The sequence below is a fragment of the Heterodontus francisci genome, chromosome 3, assembly GCF_036365525.1.
Source record: "Heterodontus francisci isolate sHetFra1 chromosome 3, sHetFra1.hap1, whole genome shotgun sequence".
Taxonomy (NCBI): domain Eukaryota; kingdom Metazoa; phylum Chordata; class Chondrichthyes; order Heterodontiformes; family Heterodontidae; genus Heterodontus; species Heterodontus francisci.
In genome coordinates, this window is record NC_090373.1 from 149,046,506 (window position 1) to 149,063,478 (window position 16,973).

General features: G+C 41.8%; 1 protein-coding gene across 1 annotated transcript in view; it reads left to right on the forward strand.

The window, feature by feature from the left end:
* The window catches only part of cep162 (centrosomal protein 162), a 196,931-nt gene that overhangs the window by 154,483 nt on the left and 25,475 nt on the right, over positions 1-16,973 (forward strand). The window contains exons 22-24 of the mRNA XM_068026864.1: positions 1,001-1,228; positions 12,864-13,495; positions 14,817-14,958. Coding sequence (XP_067882965.1) covers positions 1,001-1,228; positions 12,864-13,495; positions 14,817-14,958 — 1,002 coding nt within the window. The remainder of the gene's footprint in view (positions 1-1,000; positions 1,229-12,863; positions 13,496-14,816; positions 14,959-16,973) is intronic.

Below are 16,973 nucleotides of genomic sequence, written 5' to 3' on the forward strand. Positions count from 1 at the left end.
CTTGAATGGCACCCCATCCATCACCTTAAACATTCATTCCCTCCACCACCGACACACAGTGGTAGCAGTATGTAGCATCTACAAGATGCACTGCAGCAATTCACCAAGACTCCTTTGACAGTACCTTCTGAACCTACGACCTCTCCCAGCTAGAAGAACATGGGCAGCAGGCACATGGGAACACCACCACCTGCATATTCCCCTCCAAGTCACTCACCATCCTGACTTGGAAATATATCGTCATTCCTTCACTGTCACTAGGTCAAAATCCTGGAACATGGTCCCTAACTGCACTGCGGGTAAACCTGTACCCCATGGACTGCAGTGGCTCACTGTCATCTTCGTGAGGGCAATTGGAGATTGGCAATAAATGCTGGTCGTGCTAGCAATACTCACATTCCGTGAATGAATTTTTAAAAACTGTAGAGGCAGTTTGATTACCTCTGTTGTAATACCATTGTCACAGGGAGGCGGTCGCATAGTGGTAATGTCACTGGACTAGTAATCCAGAGCCCAGGCTAATGCTCTGGGGACATGGGTTTGAATACCACCACAGCAGATAGTGACATTTGAATTCAGTTAATAAATCTGGAATTAAAAAGCTAGTCTAATAGTGGCTATGAAACCATTGTCGATTGTTGTAAAAACCCATCTGGTTCACTAATGTCCTTTAGGGAAGGAAATGTGCCGTCCTTAACTGGTCTGGCCTACATTTGACTCCAGACCCACAGCAATGTGGTTGACTCTTAAAATGCCTTCTGAAATGGCCTAGGAAACCACTCCTATCAAGGACAATTAGGGATGGGCAATAAATGCTGGCCTAGCCAGAGATGCCCACATCCCACAAACGAATAAAAAAAACAATAATAACCTATTAATACTGAGGTAATAATTAATGAAATATAACCAAACACCAAAAATGTCATTCTTAGTTCATTGTATGATGATGACAACATGTGTAAGTACAAAACCATCTTATTTTTTATTCTAATTCTGACAGGTAAAAGAAATGGAAGAAATAATTCGAAGGCGATATCCAAATTCCTTGCCTGCTCTTATATATGCAGCTGCCTCTGTACCTGAAGCGGATTCTGAAACTGTAGGTAAACTCCATTCAAGAGCTTTTCTAGAAAAAAGAATAAAGAAACTAGAAACTGACCTAGAAGGTAAAGATGAAGAAGCAAAGAAGAGTTTAAGAGTGATGGAACAACAATTTCAAAAAATGAAGGTATATCTCATTGTCATTTAATGCTAAAATCTTAGATAACTTCAATTTGGAGGGGGTTTGGGAAATTTAGGGGAAAATCCATTTTCAAACATTTTGTAACATGATTACTATTTTTATCAGTTAGTATTCTGCAAAGCCTTCATTGATTTATAGATTCTTTGACCTTTTAATTTTACGTAACTACACAAAAATAAGACAGATAAGAAAAGGACATTTGGCTCATCACTCCAGCACCCTAACTCTGCTATGATAGCATCCAACCACATTTTGAATGTCTCTAATGTTTTTGTTTTTCGTACTAAGCAGTTTGTTCCAAAGATTTATTACTCTGAATAAAATCATTTCTCCCTAGTCTGTTTTAAAGCTATTTCTCTTATAATTTAAATTGATATCTTCTGATATCTATATTTACAGTTTAATTTGAGTTAGTGTAGAAGGATTGCCCTTTCTGTACCATTTTAATATTTTGTGTATTTCAACAATGCTCCCTTTTATACTTGGAATCACTCTTGTTGCTCAAACACCCATTTGAGTGTTTTCCCTAGCCTGCAGATCTAAAACAAACAGAATATTCACAAGTGTTACTGATCAGTGCATTGTAAAGACCATCACAATTGCTAGGCACCTAAAGTTTTATATGCATTTTAAATTCCTACTCCACATTGTCCAGATACTAAAGGTGATGAGTTGACCATCATTCCTAGGCCCATTTGTAGCACTCTCTCTGTACATCAAATCTAATTTATTGTATACTTACAATGCACATTTTTGCGGTCAACATGTAATAATTTTCCTTTTTATTTTAAATTTTATTTGTTCACTGAATTACATAGTTTATAATCATTTTGTCAAATGTTTTACTCAATCGTCTTTACTGATCTTACTTTAGTCGCAACAGCAAATTTGACAAGTTTATGTTTAAAATCTATATCTAGGTTGTTAATGTAGGTTAGAAGTTACAGAGGTCCAAGTGCTGACCACTGTAAGACCCCACTCACCACTCCCAGCAGCAACCCCCCCACTTGATTCAAATTCTGGCATTATTCCTCTTATTTGGCTTCTTGTTAACATATAATCTGATCTTAATTTCTAGCCTGGATTCCTGTAGCTTTCAGTTTAATAGAAATCTTTAGTGTGTAACTTTGTCAAAACTGCCCGAAAGTCCAGATGAGCTATGTGAGGAAAACAGTAGTGTCCTGAAAAAGAGTCAAAGAAGTTTGTCAAAACAGGATCTTCCTTTTCTAATGTTGGATGTTCTGATTGAAGTTATTATTACAAAGATACACTTCTATCATCCACCATTATTTCCATTATTCAACTATTAGTGATAACTTAATGGTGCTGCAGGTCCCTTGATCAGATTTGCTGTTTTTTTTAAATATGCATCACATTACCTTGCCTCAAGCCTTGCAGAACCTCACCAATGCCCAATGATAGCTTGTACCCCAAAATATTCCTTTCCAGTTTCCTTCCTTTAGGGGATGGCATCTGGAAGAGGAAATTTATTTTTAAAGCTGTCACTCTGACCTCAAAATATGCTCGGCTGTTTGAGTGTATTACAACAATCAGACAGCAGGTTATGTTGGTGTTATTTTCTTTGTCGAAAACTTCAAGGAAATATTCTTTTAATTTTATCTTTACTTTTAGTATCAATCTTAATCTTTCAGAATTCAGCTTCATCTCCATTTTTTAATGTTACAAAACCATAAAAATGTTTTTTTTTAAAATCCTATGTCCATCTCATTCACCTTTTCTTTTTTCCCTTGCACACTTTTTCTTCTTCCTATTTTAATTTCCTTATTTATCCATTTGGCAGTGCTTTTTGATGTATGTTTATTTTTCTTAAAGTCTTGATTGTGAATTTTCATTATTACAGTTTTAAAAACACTCAATTTTCCCTCAATTCTGGTATCCTTCTGGAATGTTTCCCAGTTAACCTGTCTTAATTTATTCTTTTGAACATTTAGTCAACATGTACACTTTTCTCCACCCACCCCGCCCCCCTCCCCTCCCCCCCCCCCCCCCCCCCACCAAGCCCGGTATCACTTTGTTTAATGGTAGATCACTCATTTTGTTTGAGGAAATAGGAAATTATTTCTCTCATATTTAAATTAATATCTTCTGGTACTATTTTTCTAGCTTAATTTGAATTAGCTATTTTGGCCCTAATATACATTTGTAGCACCTTCTTATATTTAATCTGTCCAGTCCTCCACTGTTTCTCAGGTCCACTATTGATCTGCCCAATTAATAAGCGTTAGATATTTTGAAACATTTCACTCCCCTTGGAACATCTTGCTTTCCCACCCAATTTGATGTCAAATTCAATGACATATAGTTGATGTCACAAAGATGGCCTCACTATGGTTAGTGACATCCTTCAACTGCTTATGAAATGGCACCTGCAGGATAGCTCAGGTTTTGCAAGATATGATGTAAGTAAATTGTTATGGTGCTTTTCATGTTCTTTAGGAATTACATTTTATTGCCATTGCTGAAAAATTTTAAATGGAAAAGATTAAAAAAAGCTATGTTGCTGAAGAAAATGATTTTGAAGGCTTATCTTCCTATGTTCCATAAACCAAAGCACTTTTGTATGGTATAGTAGCAAAACTTGTTCACAGTTAACACTGATTCAGTGGATCTGTATTTATATTGGCAAAAAATATAACCAAATCTACTAACACTGCTTTTGTAATTAAATTTGTTACTTAATCTATACTCATCTTTTGGCTGAGGTGTTAAAATGAGATGTTGTCTACATGTTCAGATAGACACAAGATTCCATGGCATTATTCAGATTCGAACATGGGGTCTCCCAGTGACCTGGACATCATTTCTTTCTCAACCAACGCTACAGAAGCATTATTCTGGCCATTCGTTCCTTTGCTGTTTGTCAGATCTTGCTGTGTGCAAAATCAGCAGCCATGTTTGTTTGCAAAACAATTGATCCACTGCTTGAAAATTGCTTTGGGATATCCTAAGGATATGAAAGGCACTGCATAAAAGCCAGGTATTTCCCAAAGGAGCAGAAAAGTGGGTTGTGTAGATCAATAGAAATTAATTTTCATTAAAGAATTGTTGTTACAAGATTGTTGTTACAAGGTACTACCTGGTACAAAAGCAAAATACTGCAGATGCTGGAAATCTGAAATCAAATTTGAAAATGCTGAAAATACTCAGCAAGCAAAGCAGCATCTGTGGAGAAAGAAGCAGAATTAGCATTTCAAGTCGATAACATTTCAGAATTTGATGAAAAGTTATTGAACTGAAACATTAACTCTGTTTCTCTCCGAAATGATTCTAACTTGCTTATAAAGAATCAACCGTAGTCAATGTGCTACAATGAATGATCTGGAATCTTTTAAGCTAAAAGAGGGGAAGCAAGAACTCTGCATATCCTGTTTTAATATGATACCCTATTCCATTATAAAATGTTGAAAATGTTCATAGCTGCCTTGAGTCAATATCTATTGAAGATGCAATTAAACAACTTTTAATTTTAAAATAGCCTTTGGTGCCCGCTAATGTCCGTTCTAATTTTTTTTTGCTGTGCACGGCCTGTTCATTTCAATTTGCGGTACCTTTAAATTTTTTGCGGGACCACACATGCAAAGTTTATTAAAAGGGGCAACTTGTGATCGGCTACGCAGTACCTTCTGGATTGCTGTACATTTGCGCACGCACACAGCTTAGAGGGAACATTGGTGCACACCGCAATGTAGATTCTGCATTTTCTACAATTAATGATGGTCTTTCTTTGAGAAGTCATAAACTTCTTGTGTAATATTCCAACTTTGATCTTGATGTATTCATGAGAACTTGCCATAGACCAGTCCCTGCTGGTTTTAACCAGTCAAATATTTTCTATTTGAATAATCTATTGAGAATTGACCAAGCTGTAATCCTGTTATACAAGTAAGCATTATTGAATTTAGTGTAGCACCGAATTGTAGTTGTCATTACATATTTTATTTCACACCATTCAGCGCCCTGATAGTCACCACGCTCAACTTGAGCACAAAATCTAGGCTGATACTCCAATGCAGTAGTGAGGGACTGCTATACTCTTGAAGGTTCCAACGTTTGGATGAAATGTTAAACTGTCTGCCCTCTCAGGGTTCCCATGGCACTATTTTGAAAAAGAGCAAGAATTTGAATTAAAACAAAGATTAAAAATGTAAAAAAACAAGTTTGGTGGACTGGAACCCATTGTAGATCAATGATCGGAGGTGATGGATGAGGGGAACTTTATGTGGGATAGGATATGGGCAGCTAAGGTTTGGATGAACTAATTTTATGGAGGGTGGACTTTGGGAGGCTGGCCAGGAGAGCATTACAACAGTTGATTCTGGATGTGTGAAAGGCATAGATATGGGTTTCAGCAGCAGATGAGCTGAGGTAGGGGCAGAGACGGGCAATGCTAGGGAGATGCAAGTCAACAGTGTTTACCCCATGTTCTTTTCCTCCTCACTTGCCTCCACATAATTCCACATATCTGCCGGAGTGAATGCCTTTCAGGGACAGCGAAAGTCTCTAAATACTGAAAGCCAGAATGGTTAAACTGCCAAAAGACAATAAGGTAACTTAAACAAAAAGCAACTAAGAGTTTTACATTATCAAAAAGTGCAGAATATTTTGCTTATGTGGGGAACATAAAGGTAAATGACCTGCATGGTCAGTTGAATCTCCAGAAATGGCTTCTCTTGTTCTCCTCACACCATTACCACCAGAGTCCCCCAAGAATCTGTCCTTGGTCCCCCCCTCCTTCTTGCTGCAGCTTGACAACATCATCTGCAGTCAAGACATCAGCATCCACGTGTAAATTAAGAACACTGTCATGCTAGGCCCCCACCTGCCAAGAATGAGGCACATTAATTTTGTCATGAACATTGCTCTTAAACTGTTGCTGGAGCGAGGAAAGGACTTGTTTAACAGATCAGCCGTGGCTGGAAAAGGCATTTGCATATGAACAGACAGTGCTTGGAAGGACAAAGGACCATTCCCTGACACATTCAACCCACAATGGACTTTGATCACGAGGTATTGTGTGTAAGAAGACTGCTAAGGTAATACAATCCAGGACTGGTTGGACCAACTGGTCACAAGACTAACTGGCTGTTCCAGGGGTTTTTTTTGAACTAGCAACAGAGTGTTTGAACTCCGAAAGACTGTTTGCTCCTGGACTGAGAGGTTCTGTCCTGCCTGCTCCCATCTCTTTCTCACAAACCTCTGAATCCACTGAAGAAACATGAACCCAAAGAGAGAAAAGTCTCCTACAGCAAACAAGATTTAAGTAGAATACTGAGCTCCAACGAAAAGCAAGATCTACCTACAATCAAGGACTCTACAGTGAGCTCGAAGAACCGTAACAAAACCTCTTCAGATATTACCTCAAACTTTTCCACTTTATTTTTATTCTGCTCTTTTCTGCCTCTATTTGCATATGCGTATCGCATATGCATGCTAGCGTGGGTGCGTCGTGTATCCGTAGGCGTCAACCAAATTAGAGTTTAATTTGAATAAATTTTAACTTTTCTTCTTTAAACCAAATAAAACTTGATTGTGCTGGTTTCTTTGCCTTATAATTGAAAGGCAGTGAACAAGGATTCACTAAGGGGAAGCTAAAAGCACTGTGTTTAAAATTAAACCCTGTTACGGTAAGACCAGGTGAAGGCTGAGAGGGCCCCCTCGACACCTTTCTCACCTGGTCATAACAGACACCAACTGTGTACCTCCTTGACTGCTCCACTAACTTAGTGCCGTCAGACTGCTTGTCTGGCAACCTGCAGTTTCATCCAGATTAAGATTGGAAAGATTGAAGCCATTGTCTTCAACCTCTATCGCAAATTTAGTACCTTCTCTACCGACTCAATACCCTTTCTCTGATCAATGTCTCAGGCTGAACTAGACTGTTTACAACCATACTGCCCTGTTCAACCCAAGCTGAGCTTCTGACCCCATGCCCTGTTTCCCACAAAGTCTTGTAGCTTTGCCTGCCTCCATGCCTACCTTAGTCTGTCAGACACTGAAACTCTCATTCATGCCTCGTGTCACTTCCAGACTTAGTTACTCCAAATTTCTCCAGTTCGGCCTCCCATCTTCCACCCTCAATAAGCTTCTGTTGTTTAATAGTACGAGAGGGACAAGCTTGGAGCTCTTGGCTTTGTGAAATTGAAATTCTAGATGCAGAGTCTTTGCTTATAGATTTTATTAGTGGAAGTGATACTCACAGACAATGCAGATTGCAACGTGAAGATTGCGAGAGACCTCACATTACAGTTGTTGAGCTCAATCACAGGATGATTAGCCCCTGGGTCTTTCCTAATTCTTTTATAATGGTCTTGCTTTAATTATCAGCTAAAAGGCCACTACATTAGACTGGAGTGTGGTGTTCCCCAATGGTCAGTGCTCGGACCACTGCTTTTTTGATCCATATAAATGACTTGGATATTAGAATACAGAGTAAAATTTCAAAGTTTGCTGATGATGCCAAACTTGGAAGTGTGGCAGACAATGGGGATGAAACAAATCGACTGTAACAGGACATGGATATGCTAGCAAAATGGACAGACAAGTGGCAGATGGAATTTAATACAGAGAAGTGTGAGGTGATGTATTTTGGCAGAAGAAATAGGGAGAGGCAATACAGACTAAATGGAACAGTTCTAAAGAGTGTACAGGGGGAGAGGGACCTGGGGGTCATGTCCGTAGATCTTTGAAGGTGGCAGACATTGAGAGAGTAGTTAGCAAAGCATATGGGGGTCTTAGATAAATAGAGGTATTGAGTGCATAAGCACGGAAGTTATGCTGAACCTTCATAAAGCTCTGGTTAGGCCACAACTAGAGTTAAGCATCCACTTTAGGAAGGATGTGAAGGTCCTTGAAAGGGTGCGGAGCAGATTTATCAGAATGGTTCTAGGGATGAGGAATTTTAGCTACAAGGTTAGGTTGGAGAAGCTGGGGTTGTTCTCCTTGGAACAGAGGAGATTGAGAGAGATTTGATAGAGGTGTACAAGATTATGACAAATTAAATATCGTAGACAAAGAAAAGCTGTTCCCATTAGCTGATGGTACAAGGCCAGATTTAAAGCTTTAGGCAGATTTTTAGTTTTAGGGGAAATATGAGGAAGAACTTTTTTTTACGCAGCGAATGCGAATGATCTGGAAGTCACTGCCTACGAGGGTGGTGGAAATGGAGACGATAAATAATTTAAATTGGATGAGCACCTGAGGGAAATAAATTTGCAGGGGAATGAAACTGATTGGATTTCCCTACAGAGAAGTTAATGGACTGAATAGCCTCCTTCTGTGTCGTAATGACTCTGACATCGTGCCTTCACCATGACTCTTGGTATACACTAGCTGACATCAGCTCGGCATTGCAGAGAGTGAGTGCTGAATTTTTGCCGCAGAGGTGGGAAATGGGCTGTCTGTGAGTCAGAAGCTGACTCAAGCTGATTAAACTCCACATTTTCGCATGGCGAAGCCCTTGGTATAGAGATGGGTTTCCTGTCCACTTACAGCCAGTGGGGACTGGAAAGGATGAAGGTCAGATGAAGTGTGGGACTAATTTAGACTCCCACAGCAGCCATCACTGAGGCTGCTGGGTTTTTTTATTCCCTCATGGGATGTGACCATCGCTGGCAAGGCCAGTATTTGTTACCCATCCCTAATTGCCCTTGAGAAGGTGTTGTTGAGCTTAAACTGCTGTAGTCCATGTGGTGTAGGTATACCCACAGTGCTGTTGAGAAGTTCCAGGATTTCAACCCAACGATAATGAAGGAACAGCAATATAGCTGCAAGTCAAGATAGTGTGTGGCTTGGAGGGGAACTTGCAGATGGTGCTGTTCCCATGCATCTGCTGCCCTTGTCCTTCTAGGTGGTAGAGATCAAGGGTTTGGGAGGTGCTGTCGGAGGCGTGGTGAGTTGCTGCAGTAAATCTTGTAGATGGTACACACTGCTGCCACTGTGCACTAGTGGTGGAGGGAGTGAATGTTTGTTTAAGATGGTGGATGCAGTGCCAATCAAGTGGGATGCTTTTTCCTGGATGATGTCAAACTTCTTGAGTGTTATTGGAGCTGCACTCATCCAGGCAAGTGGAAAGTATTCCATCACGCTCCTGATTTGTTCCTTGCAGGTGGTGAGCAGGCTTGGGGAGTCAGGTGGTGAGTTACTTGCTGTAGAATACCCAACCCCTGACCTGCTCTTGTAGCCACAGTATTTATATGGCTGGCCCTAGTTAAGTTTCTGGTTAAAGTTAACCCCCAGAATGTTGTTGGGGGATTCAACGATGGTAATGCCCTTGAATGTCAAGGGGAGATGGATAGATTCTCTCTTGTTGGAGATGGACTTGTGTGGCATGAATGTAACTAGCCATTTATCAGCCCAAGCCTGAATGTTGTCCAGGTCTCGTTGCATATGGGCATGGACTGCTTCAGTATCAGAGGAGTTGCTGAACATCATACAATATCAGCGAACATCCCCACTTCTGACCTTCTGATGGGTGGAAGGTGATTGATGAAGCAGCTGAATTGGTCCTTGGATACTATCCTAAGGAACTCCTGCAGCAATGTTCTGGGCTGAGAGGATTGGCCTCCGACTACCACAACCATCTTCCTTTGTCATGAGGGAGAGATCTGTGTTTTGTGCCAAAGCCTTCTACTGCACCAGAGGAAAGTGAGATGTCACAGTGGAGCCAGAGGCCTGGCACCTGTGGCAGTGTGGTCCTTTGCTTCATCGATGCCGAACTGGATCTAATGCTGGAGGCCATGTGGGAGCAGGGGAACATCCTCTTCCCAGAGGATGGTAGGAGGAGATCACCTTGTGCAACAGGGGACCTCTTTATTCAGTGTCATCTCCCTCCACCTCTTGTTCCTCCTCCTCACCACCTACTCTTACTCCTCCCCCAATGAGCAGTCTCCATCCAGAGCTTCATTGACCTCAAGGTCCACACCTCTCTGGAGGGCCTTGTTATGGAGAACGCAGCAGACTACCACAATGACCAAGACCTTGCAGGAGGGTATTGGAGGGCACCACCCGACCGCTCCGAACACCAAAATCATTTTCGGAAGCCTGATTTCCTGCTGAGTTGGAAGCATTGGTTGTATTGCCTCTGTGTCTCTAACTGGGCCTCCTGTAGAGGGATAAGTAGTGACGTCTTCAAGGGATCTCCCTTGTCCCCGAGGATCCATCCATGCATTTTGGAGGTTAGGGTGAAGATCTGAAGCAGCCTGGACTGCCAGAGGATGACGGAGTCATGGCAGTGTTAGAACCGAGGATGGAAGAGTGCACTGTCTTTCTCTAGTTCCACTTCTCCATGGGTCACAACATATATTTAAATGTTTTACTCGGTTACCGATACAGCCAATTATATACTCTGCTTCAGTTTCCGAATAAAAATACATCAACCAGGTTTCTTAAATTAGTAATTTTGTTTATTAATTTTCAAACAAGACTTATTCAATAAAGATGCAAAGCTTTAACACAGATTGAAATATGAAAATATAAATATATTCTCTTCTAAGTAACCTAATACGCACGCACGCACACCATTTAAAGAAAAAATAAAGAAGCTTTCTCTGCAGAGTACAACTTTACAAAAATAAAAAAAATACTTTGGCCAAATACTACTTAATTCTTGAAGAAAAAGATAAGATATGGAATTTTCCAGATGGTTCTTTTGGTTTGGCGTCCAGGTACACCTAGACAAGTGTCAATAGACACGTGCGAAGGTCACTAGGATCTTTTCAGAAGCAGTTCGTTCAGGAGATGTTGAGAGAAAGTCTTGCAGAAGCTTCTCAGGAGAAATGCTGCATCAATTTCTCCAGTTCTCACTGGATTCTTAGGTTTCTCAAAGAGGTGGAACAGGATGAGCTGGTAGCCTTTCTCTCTCAGCAGGCTTACACCCCAACTGAACTCCAAACAATATCCAAAAATGAAACCAAAAACACCTGAGCCATAAACCCAGACCTATGACTTCTCTGTAAACTACTCCAGTAGCTAGAAAGGCTCCTTATGTTTATTTAGCCTTCATTTACTTTTTACGTCAGTGTTTGTTTTCAAACAAAGTCCCAAAATGTCCTTCCAGTAACCCTTTTTAAATAAAACCAAGTCCAGCATCTCGTCAGGTATTTCCACAGTCTTTTGAACACAAATCCTCAAAAAATATTTATAATGGAAGCACATTCATAACAGCAACTGAGTGCACACATGGTTGAAGCTCCTGTTGTGGTCACAGACCAGTAGGACATTGAGGGAGTGGAAGCCCTTCCTGTTGGTGAATCTCGCTGGCCTTAATGGCCACATGGGTGCAATTAATTATGCCCTGCACCTGGGGGAATTCAGCGATGAAGGTGAAACCCAATGTGCTCTCTCCCAGCGAGGCCTTGTCCATCGGCAAGTGAGTGTGCTGGCTAGCTCTGGCAAAGAGGCATCCATTGACCAGCGAGGTGCAGTGGTGCTGACCCGTTTGCGAGATGCCACCAAGGACTGGAAGGAGCCAGAAGCAAAGAAGTTGAAGACACAGTGACTTTGACGGATACAGGCAGGGCATGGCGACCATTGCTGCGAGGTGTGAGGTCTTCGGCGATGAGGGCACATGTCAGTGACCATCTGCCTAGAGAGTCGCAGTCTCCTGTGGCACTGGGTCACTGTCATCTCCAGGTAGCTCCAGGTAGATCCTGTGTTCAGGGTATTGCATTCCTGCCCCTCTTTCCTCTCCCGTGCCTTCCTGATGCCTCTGGTTCCACCCTTCTTGCAGAGTGCAAAATTGCCCCTCATCGCCACTGGGCCCAAAATTTGACAATTGAGCCCCCAGTTCCAGCTGCAGCCTTTCTTTTAGACAGATGGCTGTGCTATTGTGATTGACAGCCTTTCCCCTTGCTCTTCTGCCCAACGATGCTTGGGGGCTGATGACCCTGTTTCATGCCTGATCATTGTGCCCACTGTCCCTGCCACTTGTGCAGGGCCAAGGGCACCCACTTACCAAGTACCCCTTTGCTCTGCTGACCCTCTTATGGGACTGGGGTGATGTCCTGCAGCCTTGATTCGCTCCCCATGGTTTACCCACTTCCCCTCAGCTGTTCAAAAACTGGGAGGAGAGAGGGATTCCTGTCTTGCCCTCCCTCTTCCCTGGTGGTTATTGCTACCACCAGGATCGCTGCCTTGAAATTAACACGTTGCCCACTGCTGGTATTTTCAAACGACCCCGCCTCCATTCCAACTTCAGGGGAGGCCCCAAAAATTCAGCCCCTCGACTCGTAGTAGTCGATGTCCTTTCATATGCAGAAAAGATAAGCACATAGTAGTCACAGATAAATGTGTCTATTTGAAGGTTAGAGCTAGGCAAGGCTATCTTATATGATAGCCTTGCAAAGTGGCCTTGGTGATTTGACCTATCTTGTGATATTGTATACTTTGCTATATTCTTGTTTCAACCGATTCTGCAGAATACTTTTAACAAAATGGAGTCTTGGACATAAAATAAATTCTTCAATAAAAACCTTTTATGTTTCTAACACTTCAGCTTATCCAAATTCTGCTGCTCATTTCATATCATGCACTGAGTCCTGCTCATCCATCACTCCTATTACCACAAAAAGTTTAATAAACTATTGTTTTGTATATTTTCCAGATTCAGTATGAACAAAGAGTCTCAGAACTTGAACAGCTTTTAGAGCACAAGTTAATTCATGAAAAAGAAAAGTTAGATGACCCTGATCCAGAAATGAAGATACTGGAAGAGGAAATTCTCATGTTAAAAGAAGTCCACAAGTCCAAGGAAAATCGACTCAGGGGTGACATTGAGAAGCTGAAAAATCAACTTTACCAGACAGAATTAAAGTTAATGGAAAGAGAAGAAAGCTCGCTTAGAATGGTTGACCAGCATATGCAACATACATATCAGCAAGCCAAGATCGAGAAACTCAATTTAGAACTGGCTGCTAAAAACCGAGAAATACAAGAGCTTTCAAAGACATTGGAACATCTCCAGAGAGAGAGGAGGATGCTCCTTAATAACAAAACACTGGCTGACAAATACGCACAACTGAAGTCAACCAAGAAGTCCAAAAAGGACAGTGAGTCTACAGAATCTTTCCCAGCAACTTTAGATGAAAAAGTTTATCAGCCAAATGACTTTTCTGGTTCTCATATATCAGAGGTTCTGAATGAAAATGACATGCTGAAGAACAACATGGAAAGATTGTCTTTGGAAATGGACCAGCAAAGAGCAAAATTAGCCCAATTTGAAAATGAAGCAAGGAGGTAAAGGCGGGTTTTAAGTATTTTTAACTGTGCTTCCTTAAAACTGCAATTTTAGTACATTGTACTTGGTGAGTAAATGCAGTATGTGGTGTGGTACTATGGTATGCACATTAGGAAGGTCCAAGATCTCGCCACCCCCAGCCCCTACTCCCGATTGCTACCTCTTGACCTGATTGTCCTCACTTACCTGAGGGCCTCTGCAATGCAAACAGCGGCCTGATCTTCCGTTGTGCCTCAGCAGCTTGCTTTCTCAATGTGAAGTAGACCCAGGACCCAATGTCAGGGCACTTCAGGCCTCACTATTCAAGGTGTGCCTGAATTTCTAGGTCATAGTACCTTATCATGCCTTTGTAAAATATCTCAAAAGGCTTTTTTTTTCTTTTTCGTTCATGGAATGTGAACATCCTTGGCTGGGCAAGCAGTTGTTGCCCATCCCTTCATGTATAATGAATTACTTTGAAATACAGTGATTGTTGTGTAGACAAACATGACAACCATCTTCCACAGCAAGATCCCACAGGCAGTAACTTTGCATTTGGTGTAGTTGGTAAAGGGATCAATGAAAGGTAATAGCCAAACCATGGGGTGAATACATCTATTTTTTAATGGTTCCATCGAATCTTTAATGTCTACCTGAACCACTGGAATGGGCAAACAGGGCCTCAGTTTAACATCTTACCTGAAGAATGGAACCTTCCTCAGCATTTCACTAAATGCTGTGGCGCAGTGCTTGGGCGGCACAGTGGCGCAGTGGTTAGCACTGCAGCGTCACAGCTCCAGTGAGCCAGGTTCAGTTCTGGATACTGCCTGTGTGGAGTTTGCAAGTTCTCCCTGTGACCGGGTGGGTTTCCGCCGGGTGCTCCAGTTTCCTCCCACAGCCAAAGACTTGCAGGTTGATAGGTAAATTGGCCATTGTAAGTTGCCCCTAGTATAAGTTGGTGGTAGGAGAATGGTGAGGGTGTGGTAGGAAATATGGGATTAATGTAGGATTAGTATAAATGGGTGATTGTTGGTCGGCACAGACTCGGTGGGCTGAAGGGCCTGTTTCGGTGCTGTACCTCTAAATAAATAAATAAAACGTCAATCCAGGTTATATGCTCAAGTCCTGGAGTGAGGGCTTGCACTCACAACCTAACTCAGGTGAGAGTGCTCCCAATTGAGCCAAACTGACATCCAGTGAAAAATAGTGAGAAATGATCTTAAATACATGACTGGATTTTTTTTTAGTTTGAATAAATCTAATGTATACTAGTTTTTTGGTCACTGTTTGATAATTGTTCATGTAAAGCAGCACTTTTAAATGTTTTTCTCTCTCCTGCAGAGCGCAAGGAAGTGTTGCTGAGCATGTTGCAGCATTAAAAGCAGCTCATCAGCAAGAGTTAGAACAGATATTGACTCAGCATGCACTGGAACACTCCTCTTCCAAAGTGGCTGAATTGGCAAATACAATCTCAACCCAAGAGGTACAGGCAATTTGCTTCCAATGTAACACCACTTAAAGCATTTTTTGTATTCTTGTTCAGGAGTGTCTCCAGGCATAGATAATGGATTTTGAATTTCATTAACAATGTGGGATTTTTTTAAAATGAGTATTGTGTGTGTGGGTGTTTATTATGGAATTTTTTTTCTTTTCAGAGGGGAATAGTGGAATGGGCAAGGTGGCTTTGTGTTGTGCAGAATATTTTTGATGGAATTTGATTGAGTGAAATTATTTGATACAACATGGGGGATGGGAAATGGGGATATGTGGGTGGGACAGGGAAATCAAAGGCACAGATTTTCATCTGAGTCAGGTTAGAAAGTGAAGGTTGTGCTAGGAGCGCAGTTCACTCTCTTTGTGATCAGCTAAACTACCACTCCCCTGGGGCCTGAAATTCCTTATCTTGGGAGTTGGGGGGTGGGTGGGGGTGATGTAAAGTACGCATATCCTCCCAAATTCCTTGCTATCCAGGCCTTGAAAATCCTCTTGGGGAAGGGGCAAAGAGTTGAGACTGGTCCTCCCAAGAGACCTGGGTACTTGATCTAAAAAATTCAGGCAGAAAAATACTTTTTAAAGCAAGTGTGTGGCTTTGAACAAAGAACAGTACAGCACAGGAACAGGCCATTTGGCCCTCCAAGCCTGCGCCGATCTTGATGCCTGTCTAAACTAAAACCTTCTGCACTTCCAGGGACCGTATCCCTCTATTCCCATCCTATTCATGTATTTGTCAAGATGCCTCTTAAACGTCGCTATCGTACCTGTTTCCACCACCTCCCCCGGCAGCAACTTCCAGGCACTCACCATCCTCTGTGTAAAGAACTTGCCTCGCACATCCCCTCTAAACTTTGCCCCTCGCACCTTAAACCTATGTCCCCTAGTAACTGACTGTTCCACCCTGGGAAAAAGCTTCTGACTATCCACTCATAACTTTGTAAACCTCTATCATGTCGTCCCTCCACCTCCATCGTTCCAGTGAAAACAATCTGAGTTTATCCAACCTCTCCTCATAGCTATTGCCCTCCAGACCAGGCAACATCCTGGTAAACCTCTTCTGTACCCTCTTCAAAGCCTCCACGTCCTTCTGGTAGTGTGGTGACCAGAATTGCACGCAGTATTCTAAGCGTGGCCTAACTAAGGTTCTGTACAGCTGCAGCATGACTTGCCAATTTTTATACTCTATGCCCCGACCGATGAAGGCAAGCATGCCGTATGCCTTCTTGACTACCTTATCCACCTGCGTTGCCACTTTCAGTGACCTGTGGATCTGTACGCCCAGACCTCTCTGCCTGTCAATACACCTAAGGGTTCTGCCATTTACTGTATACTTCCCACCTGTATTCGATCTTCCAAAATGCAGTAACAGTAATAACAGTAGAGTTGCAATAACAGTAGAGTTAGAAGATTGATTCTTTTGGGAATGCTAGCGCTGTTACACTGGCTGTGTGGTCACTGCTGGTTAGGTGAGACAATGGGAAAAGGCTCAAAGGAATGGGTCATTATGGAGAGGAGACATTTAAAAAGATTTTTCCTTGATGAGGTGTTAAGAGTTTTGATCTGAGATTTCTGTGGACTGTTGACCATCAGTGAATTGGGGAGAGGTCGGGATTTTTTTGTTTGTGGGGTGGGGTGCGGTGTTGTGTAGGTGGCAGGGTTGGAGAAACACCTTTTATATTTATATCTGACTGTTCAGTTATGCTGAGGTCCTGACAGGGAGATTGCTTGATTTTTGGGTTTCCTGGTCTAAATTGATTGGAAATAAAAGAATGTTGCAGAGCTTCCCAGTTATCACAGACTAGAACTGCAGGACAGTTCACAACAGCTGCTTTACACTGTTAAATCCTACTTTTCCACTTAACATCACTGGTACAGATTTAAAATGGAAATCTGCTATTTATAGTGCTACTACAGGTGCGACTGTTATTTCAGGTACACGTTGACACATTTAGAATGTTTCTTTCCACAGTGCAACTTATAGATGTCAGAACAGAATGTTGGGAT